The following is a 22,971-nucleotide window of genomic DNA, read 5'->3' as shown; positions in this document are numbered from 1 at the left end:
AATTATCATGTATCTAGTTTTGATGGATTTTGCGTTAAACTGTGCTGGCCGTTATGAAATAACTAACCAATTCGTTACTTGTCTTACTTTTATATTATATATGTTTAGCAATAAATTTTAAAAAAGTTACTCTTTCATCTCGATTCCTTGCATAATTTATGGTATTACAATAATAAGGCGTTTGTATTATTATTTGTTAATTCATTGTTTTTAGATTGAGGCTCGGTTTAACATTCGAGTTTTTATTTAAAGCAATTTAGAAACAGTGAAGTTATATTAACATTCGAATAAGCAATGGAAAAGAAAGATCCATATCTAAAATATATATTTTCCCTGAAAATTTTGTCCCACCTCCTCTTGCAGAACGTCAAATTGATAGACATAATAACAAAAATGGGTTTTCCCTGTATGGAAAGGGCAACGTCATCAAGGCCTAGCTCCAATCACTGTTGTAACTTTCATCTCTAATGTCCCTCTTTTTATTTTCCAAAAATAATATATATCTATGGCTCTACACCCCTCCCCTTCAAACCTCAAATCGATCGTATCACTTATTTTGAAGATGGAAATATGATATGATCCAGAAATTTTATACAGACTTTAACGATGGTAAGATTGCACTGGATATAAAACAAGAAAAAAAGGCAGTGTCCATTTTAAAAATTTTTATATATATGTATATATCTTTTTTTTTTTTTTTCTTTCTTTACATTTGTTTAAAGAAAAGTTTGTGTTAAGATCACTTGTTATCGGTACTCTTAATCTTTTGTGATTAATAGAGGTTTCAATGAATGAAAATTAATATTATTTGGATCTAGCCTGGCTTCGCAGTTTTCCCCTCATCTTTTATTGATAACCCAAATAAGAAAAACTGGGAAATTTATTTGCTTTATGAATATTTTCCAATCATTCTTTTATTCAGAAATATGTATCTCGGCTATACCAATCATAAATATACTTTCAAATATTCATGATTATATTTTTAGGAACGTAGCTCCCAATAATTTGTTTTACTGCCCAAATATTTTAAAAACGACTCTTTTCTGCAACACATATTATACTCTTATTGAAAGATTTTGAAATCCATACAATCTCTATTTATGCTAATGTTAAGTGTCCATTGTTTCTACGAGAATCGAAAGCAAAGCTATTTCTTTTCAGATAAATTTGAAAGATTTAGTTTAGATTAGAATATTAACGTCCCATTTTAAAACAACACTAGGATTATTTTGGGACGGATCTCGTAATTTTGAACCGCTGTCAGATGACGAGGACGACACCTGAGCGGCACCTCTCCAAACATCCACACCAGTGAAAAAAAAAAAGATTAAAAATCTTTACTCATTCCTTTTTATGCACCCCCCCCCGAAGTTATCTAATATGAGTTTTGTTATAATTTATTCTGCCTAACACATAAAATAATCAAAATCTCTAAGCCATAAGCTAATAACCTTAAATTTCTTGTAAGCCCTAATTCCCAAGTAACGAAGCCTATTGTCTTAGAACGCTTTTAATTTTCTCTCATATAACTGAAACAATTTTAATTTTTTTAAAGGCTTGGGAATAAAAACTTATTAGAAACTTAATTTTCTTTAAAATACAATGATTTCATTCCTTAATTTTGCGCTCAGAACATGTGTCTTATCTATCCCATACTAATTACGCCACTGACCGAGGAACCAGTTATTATAATATTCTGAATTATCCTTGATAATTTTCATCGTGAGGTAATTAGGAGAAAGCTTATCTATACTTATATAAAGCTCAATGTGTGTGTTGGCGCTCTACAGACCAGACGGTTCAACCTATAGCTACTAAATTTGGTACATGTATACCTTGGAGGTCGGGAATGTGCACCGGGGTCTCTTTTCTTGAATTTTTAATTATTAATTAAAAATTAACTTTCCCACCAAAAAAATCTTTTCATTTTCCCCACCGCCAAATCAGTAAGGCTTCAGTTTTTTTCCCCCACGCTAATGAGGCTAGGCTTAAGATTTTTCGGCCGATTATTTTAAACGCTTCTGTTTATTTTCTTAATGTTTGATGCATTTAAAATTAAACATTGTTAATTAATCAATCTTTCAGATTCATTCTGAAGTACTTTTGAATTAAAATAAAACCGAATAAAGGAAATTAAAAATTTGTAATCTGTATAGCGTTACCCCAACTGGCGTAGAAAAATTCACGCATTTGCGTTAACGTAACTGGCGTTGAAAATTCACGTATGCGCATTGTGTTCTGATTGTTGACAGCGGATGCGGACTTGATTTAAATTATTTTTAGTTGTATGCTTTTGCAATTATATTGTATTTATTTTAGTTATATATTTTTTGTATATGCTTATAGTTTTAAGTACATCGTTTCTTAAGTAGTTTTTTTAACCTGTGTTCGACCGATTATTTTAAACGATTCTGTTTATTTTCTTAGTGTTTGATGCATTTAAAATGAAACATTGTTAATGAATCGATCTGCTCATGATGAATCTGAGAAAATTTTGTTGAAAAATTCTTGAGATATTGCATAAATTAAGAAAGATATTCTTTAGTGCCCATAAAGTTTAAACGTTCTGTGACTCTGTTTTCAGTAATCATATTATTAAAAAAAAATGCTTTGTTTCAGTAAAAAATATTATTATATTAATTGCAGATTAATCTTTTCCACTTTAATTTAAAGCATAAATTCTACGGGAGATAACAGAAAATTAGAGAGATACATATGACGTTATGACTGAAGGCCTTTATAATAGTATGAGTGAATTATATGTACTATCAAAATTTGAAGTTTTAAAATATTCTGATGAAGAAGTTATTAAAGTAAGAATTGCATAAAATATTTAATAATTAAAATTTTAACGAACATTAAGATTGGCGAACCGTTGGTCGCCAAAGGCGGTTAGTACAGTAATAAAAAAAAAAAACTTGTATTTTTCAAGCAGTTGGAATAGTTTATTATGTAATAGGAAGTGATATTAAATTTAGGAACGCGGTACTGTACCGTCCCGTCAATAATGCTCATTATTTTAGTATATCAAATTAGCAATTGATATTTTAAAAGAATCTACCATGTGATTTACATACATATTATTTTCACGAATGAAAGTTGATTATTAATAATGATTTAATACTATTTGACGTCAAATATAGAAGAAAATAAGCGTTGAGGAAGAAAGAAGAAAAAAAATGTGATGCTGAGAAAAGAATCTGATTTGAATTTTTTCCAGTAAGAATTGAAACTTTTGGAGATGAAGGAAGTCATTTATCTCGAATTATCCATGGGTGATTTTTTTTAAGTTTATTTTTATTGAATTCACCAGAATGAAGACATTATTCATAACTGAATTAGATGATTACATGAATGTGACAGGCTCGAAGGGCACCAATTTAACTTAATCAAAATTCCTTTTAATAATTAATATTAATTTTCGATTTCCAAGAATCAGATAACAGCTATTCTACAAATCCTATCACTTAAGTAAACTTTAACCCTTTCTAGGGCCGTGGGAAGTATGCTCCCCACCAAAATTATCAATCTTTGTATAAAATTTTGTAAATTGGCATGAGTTCTGACAAATTTTTTTGGTAAGTCAGAAACTTAGATGCTTCAGTTCTTTACCTCAGACAAAATCATGTGTCTTGATTTGTTGCTTAATTATTAATTAATCAAATTAATTAATTAATGAAATTAAATTTATCTAATAAGCTAAATGAATCCCTTTTCTTATTCTAATTTCAAGCCTAAAAATATTTTAACATAATATGACTAAAAAAAAAATGGCCCTTTAAAGGGTTAGCTGAAGAAGCTTATTGTCAAAAAAAAGTGAGTTGAATAGGAGAACCTTCTCTGTCATAAAGTTCAATCATTTCTGCTGCTTTAGATTCACTCCTTGCAAATGTGGGTATGGTATTTATAAACCTAATTAATTATGACCTAAACTGAAAGAAATTTCATGAAATAGAATATAGTTTTATTGATAAATAATAAAAAAAACAGTACTTTGTGATCATTGAAGATGGGTGTTAGAATAAATTCTGAAGTAAATAGCAGTGGTTTCTCATCATTTCAAATATATTGTCTTAAAATTAATTCGTTACTGAGATAAGAAGCCAAAGCCCACGTTTCCTAATTACACTGTAGCATTTGGATAGCATTACTCTGTGGTATTTGGATACATACCGAGATAACGATGTCGTAACTGAGACTGATTAATTAATAAATCATTTTGGACAAAAGATGATGTCTAATGTGCCCCTTTATTAATATACATACTCATAAATTATGTATACCCTCTCATATAACCACTTCACAACACCTGAAACATTCGTTTCTAATTACTTTAACTGGTCCTACTTATTTCTACTGTAATTTTATCAAAAAAAAAATGAACAGGTTTGTAACGATTTGAATAATTGCTTGTTGGGATATATAACAATAAGACCTATAATTCCCTGAATGCTGAAAAGTTACAGTTAACAAATGTCAAAGTAGTTGGGAGCTTGATGAAACATGAGTAGATAATATTATTTGATAACGAGAATTTGTAGGAAATGTAAAATTGTTTTTATATGTTTTGATGTATACAAAATCGATTTCCACAACAAAGAATTTATTCGTGCCGTTTTTTTTTTTTTTTTTCGTTTATTCTTCTAAATTATTTTTTTATGTAACAAAGGGGAAAAAATACAGTGATAAAGAACAATTTTCTATTTTTCTGTATATGATGCAAATGTGCTCAACATTCTACTAATGAATAGATAACTTTTTACTATGAATAATGGGCTGAAAGTTACTGTAGTTTTAATGTCCCTGAATTATTTCTTTTATTTTGATACAATATTCTTTATAATTTAAAAGTGCATACTACTATTGCTAATATTTTCTTTCGTCTGTTTTTCATTTTGTATTTGAGAATAATTTTTTCGGTTATTTGTATTTATTTTCAATGAATTTTTGTTTAGTTTTGATTAGGATGATGGTAAAGAGTATGAATAAGGAAGACCCCATACTAGAAGGAAAAGAGATTATTTCATTCTTAAGCATTTTGTCGATGTGCATATGCATTTGTATTACCTGTCGTGAGTAAATCTGTGACAAACAATTCTGAGATTATGAATGGAGAGGTAAATATCGTCTAGATAGTCGCACATTTTCTAGTGTTGTTTGTATTGATTAGTATATTCTCAAAAAATAGAAAAGGAAGCTGATCTAAAAACCTAATTTTAAAAAATGATTATTTTTGTTTTATTTTTATTTCAGAGCATTAAATTTTATTTCTTCTGTACTAATTTTAAAAGAATAAAACTATTTTCCCCCAACTATTTAGAGTATGCTATGCATTAAATAAGGGTAAGAAAATGAATTCTGAAGATTTCATATACGATGGTAAAAGACAGAAATATTTAAAAGAACTTGAAAAATCATACTGGAAAAAAAATTGAATTTTTTGTAATAAATAACAAATGTTAAGAGCATAATTTTCCTTTTTTTATATTAATTTTTATGCAATACTTGTTAAGCGATGATATATAATTTTGTCCACGTTTCAATTTTAACTCCCTTGTTTCATAAATGAATAAAATATTCTCTTGCTTTTAATGCGAGATCTTTTATCAGCGTTTCAATTTTTTATATGATTGTTTAAATATGGCTTATTAAATAATATCTGCTTTTTATTATGTTTTTCATTACAATTTTTCTAACAGACCAGTTGATTTTGGCGAGGATATCAGTTATATTTAATTCCAATTAAATCGTTTAGATGCATTTTTTGTCCATGTATTTACAAAAGGGGAGGAATAGGAACAACACGGAAGGATGATAAAAAGGATCTTCCTTTTCTGATAAAAAAATTTGCGAGGTAAAAAAAAAAAAAAAAAAAATAAGGAAAGAAAGAAATGTCATGAAGTGTGTGTGCACTATGTTTTGCTTTCCTTTTGCAAAGAAATTTTCTATACATCATCAAAACCTGTACCTTTACAACGATTAATTAAATTAATTACATTCTTAATAAATTAAGAATTTTTAAGACGAAATGAAAATTTTTAATTTACTAAATATTTATGCAAGTATTTTGAAATCTATTTAACTGCATGAAAATCACAGGAATCCAAAATATTTAACAATTCAGATGTGAATATAAATATCTATAACAGCTAAATAAATATTTAAAAATCCAAAAATGCATCTGTATGACTATTACGAAAACTCTTACAGTCGACAGTAGTTCATTTTTAGATAAATTTTTAGATTTTAGATTTTTAGTTAAAATGTGTAGCTTTTAACTTAACTATTGCAAATGAACTAACTTATAGCTACCAGATTTGACATATAGATGTTGGAAGTGGGAATATGCACTAGAAAGCAATATTTTTGAAATTTTAATTAGAATTTTTATTTAAAAATTAAGCGAAATTCTGGCGCTTTTCTGCTGTAACTTCCGAAAATATTTCAACATAAAAATAAATTCTACACTATTTCAAAATTTAAAAGAATATCTTTTTAATAATATCAATTTAATATTCATGGAAAATTTCGCAAAATTTTAGAAAAAAAAAACATTTTATTTATTTATTTATTTTTTCTAATTTTCAACATTGTTGCCCTAAAATTCAAACCGATTACGTTATTTGAACAAATGTTTGATCACATGAATTTTTTTCCATTGTTGAAAGTTGAAAAAGGAGGAGTCTGTTTAACATCTATGTAATTTACATAATGAATAAAGATATAAAATTACATTACTGCGAATTTAGAAGACACCTAAATCGAATATTTACGTTTTTAATAGTGCCCTGATGTCAGAGGACTGATCACAATTCGGAAGATTCATGTACATAATAAACAGAACCTATGCAAGGCAATTAAACTAACATGGCATTTATATCAGAAAATTTGGTGACATCATGGACATGAAGTTATATCTAAATGATTTATCTGAAATTAAATAGAACCGTTATTCCTGGTGAGCAAATTGGTCACCTGAAGCAACTAGTAATGAATAAAGAAAACATATGAATCTATCCTTTTCGAAACCGGTTATAAAACAAGTTGTTAGTTATTCTAGCAAAGTATCGCAAGTTATATCATTAAATTTATTTTTACACACATAAAAAGAACTTTTCTAAACGTGTAATAACCAGCTTGAATGGTCTTCCCAAAACTTTCTCTCATACACTCTAATAAAAATGTTATCCCAAAGAACACCTGACATGGCAATGGCGCCCAATAGTTACGAAATATTAACCATTGGCGTATATTTAGCATTTTTAATGAGTCCGTCGTGCCATCCTTGGCGAATTATCTGGTGATTATCTCTGGCATTCGGTTAATAGCATTCGGAAACAGTATTTGTATTTTAGAGGCATTTATTCAACCGATTGAAACAAAAATTTGATACAAAATTACTCTTTACTCACAAAATTCCATGCCAAATTTGATACATGCAAGTCTTTTAGTTAACGCATTTGCGTGTTTCTAAAAGCACAGACGGTTATCTCCGTGTTGGATTTGGATCAAAATTTAATAGGTGTCTGTCTATACTGTAGATGTTAAATGAATATAACGATTTTTATCCATTTAGTTCTATTCGTTTTATAGCTGTCATGTTAATTTATATTCGATCAACTGGGCAGACTTCCTCTGAACAGATTTTGTTTAAAATTTGATAGAAATCTATACATTTGATGTAGAAACCGTATACCAAATTTCATCCATCTAGCTCAAAGTGTTTTTTAGTTATCTTTATTACAGACAGACAGACATTTTCCAGGCATTAGTTTTTTGAACTCAGGGAGGTCTAAAACGTCAAAGTCTCAAGTTCGAATTTTTTGACGACTACTATACTTTCTCTTTACTATGTATACCAGAAAGAAAAAATTATTAATGCATGGTATGAATATGTAACTTTATTATAATATTTTTCTTGATAAAGGATCATTAAATGATTAAAAATAAAAATCGAAGGGGGAATTTCCCTTTCCTATACATCTAATCATTGGTATTGTATTGATATGACACTTGACTACTAGATATCATATCATAATAAATGAAATTTTACTGAACAATATCCTGATTACTTTAGTTTTAATTTTTCTGATTTGTTTAAACAAATACTTAGATGAAATTTAAAAGCAGTGCTGTTGTATATAATTTAATAACATAAAAAAATAATAATAAATGCCTTTTTAAATAACGAAAAAATGAAATTTCGACTGAAAAAATATTTTGAAAACAGACTAAAAATAAGGTAAGCTAAAATTTATAAAGTGATTTTACAATTTTACAGAATATCTTCTTACGTGTTTTCTATCGTTCTTCTTTTTGATATTACTCTTTATTTGAAAAATATCGCTTTGTTATATCTATTTAAGTGATGAAATGCAGAAAGATTATTCTGTACATTTCATTACTCCTTATTGTGGATTTCTAAAAGCATGATCTGTTTCTTGCGCAGAGTACATTCATTTCTTTAAATTATCGAAATAAAATTACTAATTTTATGAGTTTTATCTTATTTTTATGAAAATTGTTTAAAAATAAAGATTATTCCTCATTAGCTTTTCTTGCAATTTTACAAAGAGGTTTCTTGTAATTAATTTTATTTTTTAATATTTTGTGTATCTTTATACTTGTATGAATTATAAACTATGAATTTCATTAATTTACACTACATGTTTTAAATAAAACTTCTACTCTTTCATGGCTATTTCAAGTTACAAAAAATTATAAAATGAGCCTCAAGAGTATTGAAACCAATAAATTTCAATTAAGTAATTCTATCATGTATCGAAATATTCAAAGGAAGCTTGGTTGTTCTCTTCTTTCTCAAGTAGTTGCATTTCATTCTACTTGACATGATTAAAATTGAGCTTCATTTAGTTGTATTCTGTAATCTATATAATCTTTTATCTATTTTTTTATCTATCTGTATAATCTTCTATCTGTCTTTTTTATCTATCTATTTAGTAATGAATTTTTTATTGTATAATGGGAAAGTTAAAACTAAGAGTACTGAATAAAAAAATAACAAACACTTGTATTGCAGAAACCATTACAAATTGTTAAAGCTTATGATTATACATTAAAATCAGATTGATGGAAACATTACTTATGCATGATATAACTTTTCATGTTTAAAAAAGAAAGTAAAAATTAGCACAAACATGCATAAACAGAATGAATATAAATTATAAATTAAAAAGTAAGTATTAAAGCAATATCATTGTCAAAGCACATTTTTTTCCTTAAAATCGTAAAAATTTTTGAGAAAAAGCAATTAATATGACCCAAACTTAATTCAGCTTTATAGGGTCCCATAGGCAATTAAAAGTTTCAAAGGCCCACCTCCTATCGCCATTTTCTGAAGTGATATTTTTTTATTGATTTAATTTAATATATATTTTAGCAATTTTTAAGTAATAAATATTGCTGGTTAATAAACAAAGCATTTAATTGCGACTCACTTTCAAGAATAACACCTTGTGTATAAAAATATTTAATTTTCCTATTTAAAAATAGTTTTAATCAAAATAGTAAAAAATACAATTTTTTTAACACAAATACTCTGTTACAAAGGTAACTGTTTAAAAATAACTGACCACTCAGAGCAATAAGCTAATTTCAAAACATGCAAAAATATTAAGAATGATGTTCTGAAATTTAATCGATATTTTATTTTAATTTGTATAAAACCAAACCCTTGTAAATCAATGAAATTTCAAAACTAGATTGCCTTGAAACTATCCCAAAAATTATCTGAGTCTCTAGGTAGTTATCTATTTGATAATCGATCCCTAGACACGACTACTGAGAATGTTTATTAACAAAAGATTGTATTTAAATCTGCAAATAAGCTAAAAAGTATTTCTATAGTCAGAAATCGCCATCTACAAGTAGAATAAAAAAGGATTTAAAACTGATATCCTTTTGAGACAATTTTTCCAGTTACTTCTAAGCATGCCAGAACAGTAATGGTGAACTACTGGAAGATTAAGAGCAAATAAACAACCAGCAAAGATTGCCAAAAAGCCTAATCTGAATCTTTCCTGAGTTCATGTACTTCAGCGACAATTTCAAATCATAAATTTAGAAGTCGGAAATTTCGACTAAGCGTATACATTACAATTATCGATATTTACTATTATACGACAAAGAACTAGAACCTAAATCCTCATCACAGCTTAGATCTTGCCTTTTGAAGAGAAGTAGTAAAGGGAGGGAGGGTTGGAATTGTTTCACTCTCCATGAAGATAAAATGTTATTATGCTTATGTTCCTTTTCAAAATCAAAGATGATGAAATAAGTGCCATTTACTCTGATTAAACCTTTGATGGCGAATATAAAAAATAGGCAAAAAATCATAAAATGGCTCGAGCAAGATTCACCCTTGCCCCGTCATTACCTTTCATCAACATCAAAAGAATGGTTTTGATGTTTACTAAGCATTGAAAACTTTGAATGGAAGACACTTTTCATCTAAAGAGGGAGGGTTTTGGCTGGAAAGAAGAAAAATAAAAGATTGTTCTCTTCTTGTGGCAAAAGATAGAGATTGATAAGAGGGAAGCAGTATTTGTGTGTAGAATGGTACCTCTCTGGGTGAATTCATAGGCCTCTTAATCTTTTCGCATGGGAGTATGGTTTCTCAAATCTTTTAAAGATTCCTTGTTGGTTATATGCGTTCTTCTACGATTGCAATAATTTAAACCTAAAAGATGATATCACTTGACTATACAGAACTCGTATTATTAAGAATGTCTTCAGTAGTAAAAACTGCAGCATATGAAATGGTCAGTTTCATTTCTCCTTCGGAATATTATGAAGCATGCTTTGGATATACTAAGATGCTCATTCTCTATTCAGTTCATAGTCCAGCTTTGCAAAAATAGTGGTTCTTTTTTTAATGGCATTGCTTCTGGAGAGGTTTGAAGTACACCTTACTAAAGATCTTTATTAAATTAACACATTTTTTTTTATATCTGAGCTAATTCCTAAAAAGAAATACTGGCTGTGATTTTACACCATATTATATTACTAACATGACTTAAATGATTATTCAGAAAAAAAATGAAAAAGAAAAATCATAATTTCCCCCATATAAACAGTTCATCCTATAATAAAAGTTAATAGTAATTTTAATGAAGCCAATTCATAAGCTCGTGATACGGAAAAAATTCGTTACTTAAATTCATTTTTTGAACCCCCTGCATGCTTTTCCGAAGAAAAAAAAAAGGGGGGGGTGATGTCTCAAAATGTAAGCAATATGCTGTTAGGTGCTACATATCACGCGTAGTTGCGTTTGCATGCGATTACAACACCATGTGAATGGTTTTCACTTTGGATGACGACTGAATAATCCAGTTGATTCCGAAATTGTATATATTTAAAACACCCCAAGATAAATACCAAATGTATAGAAAAGATACAAGACTTCTTTGACGCGTTCTCTCTAGCCTTTGCAGCTTCACCATTATTGAAACTGAGCATCCCAAAATCGAATATGAATAAGAAAGCAGAAGTTAATTGGCTGGTCCTTAACACATTCAGATTTTCTCAGATTCCATCATTTTCCATTTCTCTGTAGATATGTTAATGCATAAACAAAACGGGAAATAGTTTTGGTGTGTTTGGGAATATTCTGGCAAGACATTTAGTGAGGGCTTGCAGAGAGTTCGTAATCGTCATTGTGCCCATTAAAAGAGTGAGATAAATAATGGAGTAATCATGAATGATCAACTTTAAATACGGTTTCGGAACTCCTCCTCCGTCGGGGTTCTTTTTCCGATTTGTTGGTCGATGAAATAAACAGTCCTTTAGTAGAAAACAACGACGACGTTTATTAACACAAAGGACACGAGTACACAGGTGACAAATATATACAGCCGAGACGAACACGGGCAACCCACAGCAGCACACTACAACAAACAGTAGTCCACAAGTAGTAATAACAACCACAGCACACAAAGCGGCCAGACAGGATTCAGTAGAATGAGGGAATCTACGTAGCTTCACCCTACGGTCTCTACAAACGTCTGCAATTCTCCATTGTCTCCTCGCTTTAGCTGTAACCAACTGCCGGCACACTACTACAGGACTCACTACTCCTGACATGACTCGATGCTGCTTCCACAATAAACACCAGGACTTGGCACATAGCTGAGTTCAGCAATCGCTTGAGCTCTACACAAGGCTTGGTCTTCACTATTCCGCCGTTGCTTCGTTATCCTCTCGATGACTCAATGCTTAAATACGACTCGTTTCACGACTACGACCGGCTTGGACCGCCGGCCTTTTATAGATCCCGGGAGGTGGGCAGAGAAGGTTTTGGGTCACGAGGAATCGTTATTAGACTGTTTAGTCTGCATTCCTTCACAGAAAAAAATCCCTTTTTTTGAGTCCCTGCTTGAGGGTGACCTTTGAAAAAGTCTTCAGGCCGGATTCTTTTTTTATTTGGTTTAATTTTGATTTTTTACTATTAACTTGGTTTTTTTTACTTTTATATATATGTAAATATTTTTTGTAAAAAGAATGTATATTCTTTCCCTATAATCCTGAAGAACAATTAAGTATCTATTTCAAGCAATATTTTGATAATCTAGAACTCATAGTAACATGATTATATTTATAGATTAGATACTATCTGCAGACTGCATAATGTGATACGCGTCATGCAAAAACCGTTAGTCCTAAAGATAACAAATTTGGCAGATGAAAAGTAAATAGCACTCTAGGATTAAATGCTAAAAAAATGGGGAGGGGTCAAATTTTTGATTTTATTTTTACTTAAAAGTAAGTCAAAGTTCTGATTGGTGAAGGTGGACACCTTGTAATTTAAATGCTATTATTAAAATGTTTTCAAAATTTAAAGACTTTTGCTGAATTTAGAAACTATTTTTAATTCAATATATAAATATTCTAATGAAAACTTTTCTGAAATGAAGTCCTTCGTCGATTTTATGGATTCAGTTTAGTAAATGAATAACATAAGAAGAATTGGGAAAGTGTTTTTTGAAAAAGTTCGGACTAGTTTTGCCTTTTGATGTATACATTATATTATATACATTTTATCTAAATTCATTCAATGTAAAGAAGTAACAAAGAGTATCATTATGCATACTGTATGGAAAAGTTTTTAATTCTTTTTCGAATACAATATAGCTAAAAATAGATTTTGCGGAGATGCAAATTTAAGATATAGGAAAAAAGAAAAAGCTTTGTAATTAGACAAAAGTTCCAATCATTAAATTTTTATTTTCGCTAACTGCTCATAAAACTTCAAATTTCTTATTTCACTTTCGAGCGAAATAAGAAACTTTTTCTCTTGCGAAGAATCATTGAAGAATAAATGTACAAATACATTTAAATGATAAAAACCATTTCTGATTGAATACTAGTTTACAATAATGACAATTCAAAAATTAACATACATTTATAGATTGAATTAATTAAAATATATTCAAATTATAAACAATATTTTGATATTATTTCAATAGGAAATTCAAGGGGCAAGAGAAAAAAGCCAATGAATTTGATTAAAAAATTTTCCAATTACCTAAGAATCTTTGTAAATAGAATTCCTAGAACAATTGATAGAAATTAAAAAATACCTAGATAATTTTAAAGAATTTTAGGAAAATAATATTGATGATATTTTTTTATTTACAATAAAAATATTGAAAAATATTTTTAAGACGTCTACCAAGAATGGCATCCAGAGCATCAGACACTCCACTAAAAGAATGTGAGATCTGTTTCTGTTAGTTCCAACTATAATATCTTCATTTTGTCCGTAACTTGTATTACCTCTGTGTAACTTGGTTATTTCTGTTATTTTCGAAATAAAGTTTAATAACCAAAAATTTATCGTGTTTTTCTTATTTTAGTGCAGTAAGCGGTGTATATACAATATGAAGCATTATTATAGTTTAAAAACAATAACACTAGACCATTTGTGTCCTAAAAATTACGTATGATATATTTTAAAAATTTATCGTTTGATTTTTTTTCAAACGGCATTCTCATGTAAGTGTTTTTCATTTATTGTTCTCTTTAGCACCCGTCTTTGCTGATTATTCGAATATCTGATTTGATACATGATAGATATTGGAAACATTAATATAAACTATCTGCTCATAAATAAAAAGAGAATATATTTTTGTAAATACATCTTTTTAAATTGATTTTTGCAAATATGTGCATTGCTTCCTCATGTAGCATAATCTACAATTTCTCCGTACAAAAAACATAGTTTTGGTACTTCACAGGGGCAAGAAGTTTTTATTTCGATTCTAAATTATTTCAATCAAATTTATTAACATATTTCGTAAAAATATCGATTTGAGAAGTAAAATTTCACTGTCTTTTTCTAAACAATAATGTATTTATTCATTTGTTATCAATTTGCAGAATAAAATGTCATGCTCGATTATTCCTTTAAATATTGCCCACTGATGGTCAAAACGTGTCAATAGTGAAAAAATCTGAGGGAGGCCACACACACCCTTATCTTCGCCACGTTTCTACTTGAAAGTAAATATTCATAAAAACAATCTAACGATCCTAACATCTATTTTTTTTTATTGGGACGAAGATTTACGGGATAAAAATGGAACTGCTTCATAAAGATTGTTTCCTCTTTGAAAGGAATTATTACAGAAGGGATTTAAGACCTACATTTAATAAATCAAAGCTGGAGAAGCAAAGCAAAAGAATTATTTTGCAGTTTGTTCAAGAAAATGTATAATATATCTTTTGAGGTGTGCAGAATCGGTTTCGTAGTATTTTGTGCCCTGTCCTAAAATATTGTGCGCATATCGTATGTAGTACAAATGGTTAACCTTCAACAGGACCTAAGTATACAAATGTTTTTTCGATGTTATGTATATTTAAAATAAGAATTAAAAAAATCGCCCGGCGTTAAAATTTGTAGATTACATTGGCACCTTTGGCTACACTCCTTTGGAATGGGTCCTACAAGCCTATAGATAAGCTTCTGGTAAACCAGAGGTTCTTCTCCCCTAAATTTTCCCACATATTATCTAATAAATGTACTTGTATATTATTAATCATATACCAGTGGCGAACAATATTTCCGAAAGAACCTATTATAATACAATTTTGGGCGATTAATGGCTGGTATATGATTAATATAAATGTGTCAAAAAATCGCATTTGTATTTGTATTCTTTTCAGACACGAGATTTCATATAATTAAGTCGTTGTGTTATTGCATTTACATGCTTGTGAAAGTACAGATCTGCACCTTGAAGGATTCGATTCCATATTTGATACATATCTTTGCTTTAGATGCATTATCTTTGCCTTGATGCACAGATGTTAAATCTGCGCATCAAATGTTATCCATTTAATTCATCTTTATTCTGTAGTTATCAGATTCACTTTATTTGGGTGCTGGGCAGATAGGATTTTTTTCATGAATTTAGTTCTACATTTGACCGAAATTTTCAAATTGTCAGTTAAGTGGATAAAATATCACACTTTATCCGTCAAGCTCGAATCGTTTTTGAGTTATCATGTTCACAGACAGATAAAAGTAATTCTCAAAATGTGTTTCTCAAACACTTTCAGATCTAAGGTAGATTTGAAACATAGAGGTCGTAAAAAATATCCAATTTTAATTTTATGTTTATTACAATACTTTTTCTTTGTAAGCTCCATATACGAGGAAGTAAAAAAGGAAGAAAAGGACTAGGGTCTTAACAATATTTGTGGATTGATAATTAAGATATAAAAAGGGAAACAGACATGTCTTTGAATTAAATACAACTTTTACTATTTTATTAATATTAGTAATAATTTTTAAATGTTGTATTCCCCCCCCCCCACACACACACCCTTCATTTTCTTTCCAGTGCCTTATCCTAGTTCCAGTGTGACCACAAAGGGAAATTTCGATTGACATGAAAAGTCGATAGCCAGTATATGCATTGAAGTGAAATGAGAGCAATGTTTCTTTGCTGACGGTATTTGAGACAGCTTAGGGTTCTTGCAAGCTTAATATTAAATCTATTTCCATCTAATTATTTGAAATATAAAATTCAAATTTAAATATGACTGAACAATTGCAATTAAGAGGTACTTTACGGGGCCATAACAATTGGGTTACCCAAATTGCGACGAACCCAAAATTTCCAGATATGATTTTGTCATCATCTAGAGGTAAGAATTTTAATATTATAAATATTAAAAACTCTTCTAAGTTTAGTAAATATGAAACTATTAGTATAATTTCAGGTATTTATGTGCATTAAATTTTGATTTAAGCGGTTGTTGATTATAATACTGTATAATTTTGTTATCTTAGAGTGCTGACATTTAGAATATTTATTTTGTGCTATACATCAATTCTCTTACAAATCAATAGTTATAAACAAACATATGACAGATACGTTTCAGTTTTACATATTTAATTAGAGAACGTGTAACAAGTAAATAAACGAGTTGAATTGACGATCGGGACACATGGGGCTTAAAAAAATCTTGTGATCAGTTTCTTGTTTGCAATCGAATGTTAGAATTAAAATGTTTGATATTTTCTGAAATATCATGTAAAACCTTAATATACCAACAATCATGGAATTTTCCATGTCCTTATTAAATATTTGAATTTACAATTTAAACCTCCAGAATATATGGATAATATAATCTGGAGATGATTCTATCGATATCTAAATAGGTTTTGCTTACATTTTAACTTTCATCTAAAGAATTGGAAGAATCCATATTCTATATACATAAAATTACACATTAAAAAAACCCTACAGGAAAATTATTTTTCATTATTCTTCTGTATATAAGTTTTAGTGAAATTTTAAGTGTTCATTTAGTATAGCTGATTAAATAACTACATGTAATGCACATGTTCATGTGTATTTTAATTTTAGATAAGACTCTTATTATGTGGAAATTGACTCGTGAAGACACTAACTATGGTGTACCTCAGAAACGTCTTCGTGGTCATGGGCATTTTGTTACAGATGTTGTCATGTCTTCTGATGGACAATATGCCTTATCTTGTTCTTGGGATAAGACTCTCCGTTTGTGGGACTTAACTTAGTAAGTGTAATCTGTTTCCAGCATGTAAAAAAAAACACTTTTAAGTTTGATTTTGGTAAATGTAAATAAAAGTCCAGTATTTTACTTTTGAATTCATATTTAATATTTTGAATTGTATCTGTTGGATAATGAATGTAACATATAGTGTTGAAATTTATTAATACTTTTTCTTGCTTTAAATTTTATGAAGTTCAATACAACTTATTTATAAATGACATATCTTATTTTAACTACTTGTTCATGGATATATGTGATGCACTTATATTGTTTATCACCCCCATTGAGAATATTGTAAATGTAAGACTTGCTGGATAATTCATATTAACTTATAAATATTTTGTCTGCTTGAGTATTCAGATATCATTAGTTATATAATAAATTATTGATAAATGAATTATAATTTAATTTTAGTTCTTTTGAAGATTTTAATAATTTATTCTTATAATTTTAGTGGAAAGACAACTAGAAGGTTTGAGGATCATACTAAAGATGTTCTTAGTGTTGCCTTCTCAGCTGATAACCGACAAATTGTTTCTGGATCACGAGATAAAACAATCAAATTGTGGAATACCTTGGCCCAATGCAAATATACAATTCAAGTTAGTTTCCTAATTTGTGATCTTTCTATTGCTACTCTAATTGCTGTATTTGATATTTAATAACTTGTATTGCGTACTGTGATAAAAAATTTCTTTATTGTGATAAAATTCTCTTTATTTTAATGGCTATAAAATCTAGCTTTCTGGGGTTTGAATTTAAATGTATTTGCCTTGAAATTAGTAGCTTTAATAAGGTTTTGCATGTAAATAAGTCATTTGATTTTTTTCCCCTTACAATTGATATTTTATTTTTTATATTTGCCCATGCAATTAAGTCTTAAATAGATAACAATCTCTCTCTATATATATTTTTTTCTGAAACTGTTTTGCAAAAAGAAAAGGGGAAAAAAGCCTATTTTAAGAACTATCAGTTGTTAAATTTTGAGGTCTTGAATCATCTATAAAGAAAAATTATTTGAAGAATGATTATATTTTATAATAATTAAAATATTTATATCATATTTTTCATCATTCATGGTTTATCAAATGTGAATATATTTCTGATATTAATTGCAGGAAGATGGCCACAGTGATTGGGTGTCTTGTGTAAGATTTTCTCCAAACAACAATAATCCAATCATTGTGTCTTGTGGTTGGGATCGTTACGTAAAAGTGTGTATATTGAAAATATTTTTTCTTAATTCTAAAATTTGATTTGATATTGCCATATTCAAATAATTAACTCTGTATATTAAAGGTTTGGAATCTTACAAATTGCCGTCTAAAAACAAACCATATTGGTCATCATGGGTATTTGAATACTGTTACTGTTTCTCCTGATGGTTCCTTGTGTGCTTCTGGAGGAAAGGTAAGTTCTAGTAATTCAAACATTTTAAATATCCCTCTGTAAAAGGCTGCATAGCATTATGGGGTGGGGAAGTGCTTAATTTTCCTGAAAACTAAGTGCTGCCCCCTCCCCTAACACTGAATGTGATAAATTGAAAGCATGGAGTAGAGCTTTGTTTACAATATGTATCTAAAAGGGAAACCAACAAAAAAGAATTCGGAAGTAAAATTCAAGTTCAGACTGAGATTCAACACATTTAAAATAATACTTAATCATACCCTCCAACAACTATAGGGGGAAACTGTGGATGTATAATGAAAGGCTACTAAAAACAGACATATGTACAGAAAATTATAAAAATTTCTGAAAATACCTTTCTTCTAAATCTTTACTCATAACAATGCAGTCAATGAAAGTATTTTTAGCATGATTATTAGAGGAGGGAAAAAAAACAAAAACACAGTAGCTTATTCTAGCATGAATAATAAAAAAAGAATAATTTAAAAAAAACTGGAATTGTCCTCGTAATAAAAATGAACATGGGGCTTTGTTATGATGCTAAACCGAGCAATTATAACTTAAGCAAGTGTGCTTGCTGATTAATGAAACAAAATTGTAATATGTCCAAACAACAGTGTTAATTTATTTAGGCAACAAAATTGTGCTGTATGGTTTTTAATAAATTATTGCGCTTACATGTTTAGTCAATATTAAGTGTCTTAAATAATTTTGAATATGTGAAAATATTTGTTTTAACTAGTTAAAATTCTTGGGGAATGTCTATTCTTCATTAATTTGTTGATATTACATTGTTTGTAGTTACATTGTATCTGTATAAAGTGTCCCTGATGATTAATTCATCAATGTTGGATGGCTCTGCTCAATAGCCTTTTTCTACTCCCTCATTTAACAATGGATATCGCTGTTTATTGTAAAATTGACATAGTTATCTTGAATGTCAGCATGAATAACGTACTCTGTAACTTGAAGCTTCATGTTTAATATTTTATATGTTATTAACAAAGATTATGCAGATGGTCGAATCACTGGGAAAATAATAAAGTGAGATTAATTTGATGCTCAAGGCATTAGACATATTGAATATGGAAGATTTTTTTTACATTGAAGCCTTTTTTTAGTACATTACACATTTGATCATTTATTCTTCTGTATGTCGTTTTTGGGCTACTTATTGCTCAAAAATTTTTACACTTGTCTTAAAATTTAATCTTTAATAGTACCAATTTTACTTAAGACTTTATTTTGGTTATGAATTTATTTCATTAGTTTTTGAAAAAAAATAGTAATTTGTGATGATTATTATTGTAATGAAACTCAAAACAATATTATTGAATCGTTGAGTAACTTGATTTTTTTTTTTTAATGTCATGATTAAAAACTTTTCTTTGCTTTAAATCAAATTTGAAAACTAAAGCAGTTTATTGGATTAGATTCTTCACTTGATGATTGTTAAATTATGAGGTAATGCGATGTATTGTCTTGAGTAGCTTCCTAATGTTTTTAATGTGGCTACTTATCTGCCATTTTTCCTTCTATGCAGTCTCTTTTTAACTTTATGAATTTATTTCCATTATTTATGAAAGCTATAAACTCTTCAGTTTTCATGTCTTCATGCAAGTTAAAGTGCATTTTAATTAAATTTTCAACATGTAAAATTATTTTAAAAGAAGCTCTTTACTATTCTTCAGAAGTTATAAGAAATAGGATAAATATGTAATAGGGTAATTTTTTGTAGTCTACTACTATTATTTCCTGTCAAAAGAAGATTGATCCAAGAAATTAAAAAATGGTACTATTGTTTTACGACAGTTCTGCAAATCTTATAATGGTAGTCATTTTGGAATGCTTTAGTTCTTAACTTTATGAAGCTGCAAATAAAATATTCTAGATTGCTAAATATGGTGAGTTAGCATGAGGTTTACATTTTCCATCCCATCTATATCGAATGTATTTCTAGGATTGCAAAGCAATGTTGTGGGATTTGAATGAAGGCAAACATCTTTACACATTGGACCATACAGATATCATCAATGCTTTATGCTTCAGTCCCAACCGATATTGGTTGTGCGTTGCTACTGGTCCTAGTATCAAAATTTGGGTAGGTGAAATTAGATTTTTTTTTTTTTTTTTTTTTTTTTTTGCTTTGCTTTGCTTAAATTGCATTATAAGCCACAAAACAGAATACTGCTTTCTTTTTGTTAAAAATTATAAAATCATTTTTCAACTTTTAATTTTTTTTAGGATTTGGAAGGCAAGAATATGGTTGATGAACTAAGGCCTGAAGTTATAACTAACAGTGCTAAGGCTGAGCCTCCACAGTGTATTTCTATGGCTTGGTCTGCAGATGGTCAGACATTATTCGCTGGTTATACGGACAATTCTATCAGAGTATGGGCTGTAAGTCCATCAGCTCGCTGATGTATGAGTGATAAAAAAATAAATATTTGAAGAAAGATATTTGAATTTTATTTAAATTTGTTATGCAATGGCATGATTTGAGAATTGACAAAGGTCGCAACATGTTGTGCAGGTTCATTACAAGTAATTTTGTCTTTATGCATGACATAATGTTCTGGCATTTCCTCTTAATTTCTTGAGGTAATTTGAATTAATCTTATAAAAGGTAATGTATTAGTCAAAAAAGGCAGGTTGCTTACTTCTCAAGTGAATTGTTGTACAGTCTGATAATATTCTTTTTATATCCATGTAATTAGAGGTGAATTTCTTTTTTGCATTGAAATCACATATTTTAATTTTACACTAATTATAATTAAGGTTTATATTCAGAAAAATGCAATTCTGAAAGTTTTTTTTAATAGTTTATTCACATTTGAGTATCTCTTAGTTTAACGTTTTACTTTCTTATTAAAATACATTGTGACAGTAAATAGAAATTCTCTTTTTGATAAATTATTCTCTCTCTTTTCATGTTTCAATTCAATTGAACAATGAATTCAATTATTGAATTAGCTCATCCAGTATTCTAGATTTAAGTATAGATATTGAGATGGCAGAGAATTTGAGAGATGTGTTGTGTAATGAACGGAGTAGGTGTAGGACTTCTTTGATAATTGAATATCTACAAAAAATTAAGAATAACTGAAATTGAGAGGGAAACCATTAAGACTAAACTAGGCATAAAAGATTTAACTGTAATTAGTAAATCCCACCTTTGTAATTAGTAATTACACCAAACCAGTTAGTAGTTAAGGCAGCGTATGACAAATAAATAAATGGAATTATTGATTGCTGTGTTGAAAATAACGATTTTTTTAAGAAGCTCATTGTTAGCATACCTAAAACATGTAAGTTAACAAAATTAAACTTATAAGTGTTCGGCAGTTGCATAGACATTTTTATTAAATGATATGAATTTTTAACTTCATAAAATAGATATTTACATTATAATTTATTTCGGAAATATGGGGGGGGGGGTCAATCTTGAATATTTTTCTTCATTTTGAGATGAAATACTGTATTAGTGTTTTTGAAGCTTGATTAGGCAAATTTTAAATATGCTGTGCAAATTGATGATATACTTTTATTTATATCTTTATAAACTAACTGGTACTTTAATATCTTGTTTTGGAAATTTACCAGGATTACTTTAAGGTATGCATTTTAGTTTTGATCTAGGCAAAATCGGAACAAGAGTGCCTTTACTGATGTTATGTTTTTAAAACATCCAAATTTTTTCAGTAAAAAAATCAAGTAAGAAAGATTTCAGGAATCGAAAACTGATATTGTTACTCTTTCAGACATTGTTAAGTTTTAAAATGTCATTTACATTTTAATGATTACTGAGCTTATAAATGTAAAAAAGGGTTCTCCCATTTTCTAGTTCATTAATTACCTGCAGTGCCTGGTTGCTTTTATTTAGTTTTATATTTCACTGGAGGTATAAAAAATCTACTGAAAAAAAATATAATTAATATTTCATATTCTAAGTGTGTAAATTGCATAGACTGATTTCACAACCTCATAAAACTAGTAATTTTTTTTATAAATTAAAACAAGCAAATATATCAGTAAAAAAAAAGTTCCCGAGTTACTTGATTGAAAAACATGAGTCAGCATGCAACCTATTTTCATTGAGGATGATGCAATCCCTGTTCAAGGGGCCTGTAGAAAACTGGTGGATGGAACTAAGAAATTCCAGGCTAGTATAAAAAAAAAGCTATAAAGAAAATATCTGGAAAATCAATCAAATTCTAAATATTCTGAAAATATGGAAAGAAACAAATATCAAATTTCTTCCATAGTTGAATTTTGTTCATAAAATTAAAATTGTTGTAATAGTGTGACCTTTTTACATCAATATATATATATAACATATATGAAATTGTGTTTTTCTACTAAAAATCAGGATAAATTAAAAGCACTAAACAAGCTAGATACATTTGGTTTGTTTTTGCATCTTGTGGTTTGTTCACAATCTGCTTCTAAAAAAAGATTATCATTCGATATGCATGAGAACACAGTAAATTAGATGATATT

General features: G+C 28.8%; 1 protein-coding gene across 1 annotated transcript; it reads left to right on the top strand.

Moving 5' to 3' along the window:
- Positions 1–15,942: 15,942 nt before the first annotated feature.
- LOC129961744 (receptor of activated protein C kinase 1-like) lies at positions 15,943–20,929 on the top strand. The gene is made up of 7 exons (XM_056075293.1): positions 15,943–16,170; positions 16,896–17,067; positions 17,519–17,666; positions 18,183–18,278; positions 18,364–18,474; positions 20,432–20,572; positions 20,716–20,929. The coding sequence occupies exons 1-7, from the start codon at positions 16,062–16,064 to the stop codon at positions 20,890–20,892; spliced, it is 954 nt and encodes a 317-aa protein (XP_055931268.1). The 5' UTR covers positions 15,943–16,061; the 3' UTR covers positions 20,893–20,929.
- The last annotated feature ends 2,042 nt before the right edge of the window (positions 20,930–22,971 follow it).

This window comes from Argiope bruennichi, chromosome 2 (genome assembly GCF_947563725.1).
Source record: "Argiope bruennichi chromosome 2, qqArgBrue1.1, whole genome shotgun sequence".
Taxonomy (NCBI): domain Eukaryota; kingdom Metazoa; phylum Arthropoda; class Arachnida; order Araneae; family Araneidae; genus Argiope; species Argiope bruennichi.
The sequence above is the reverse complement of the archived record's forward strand: the minus strand, read 5'-3'. Positions and strand labels throughout refer to the sequence as shown.

Coding starts and splice junctions, on each gene's coding strand:
- LOC129961744 (XM_056075293.1), top strand. CDS start 16,062: ATGACTGAACAATTGCAATTAAGAGGTACTTTACGGGGCCATAACAAT. Junction 16,171..16,895: donor GATTTTGTCATCATCTAGAG/GTAAGAATTTTA, acceptor TTTTAATTTTAG/ATAAGACTCTTATTATGTGG. Junction 17,068..17,518: donor CGTTTGTGGGACTTAACTTA/GTAAGTGTAATC, acceptor TTATAATTTTAG/TGGAAAGACAACTAGAAGGT.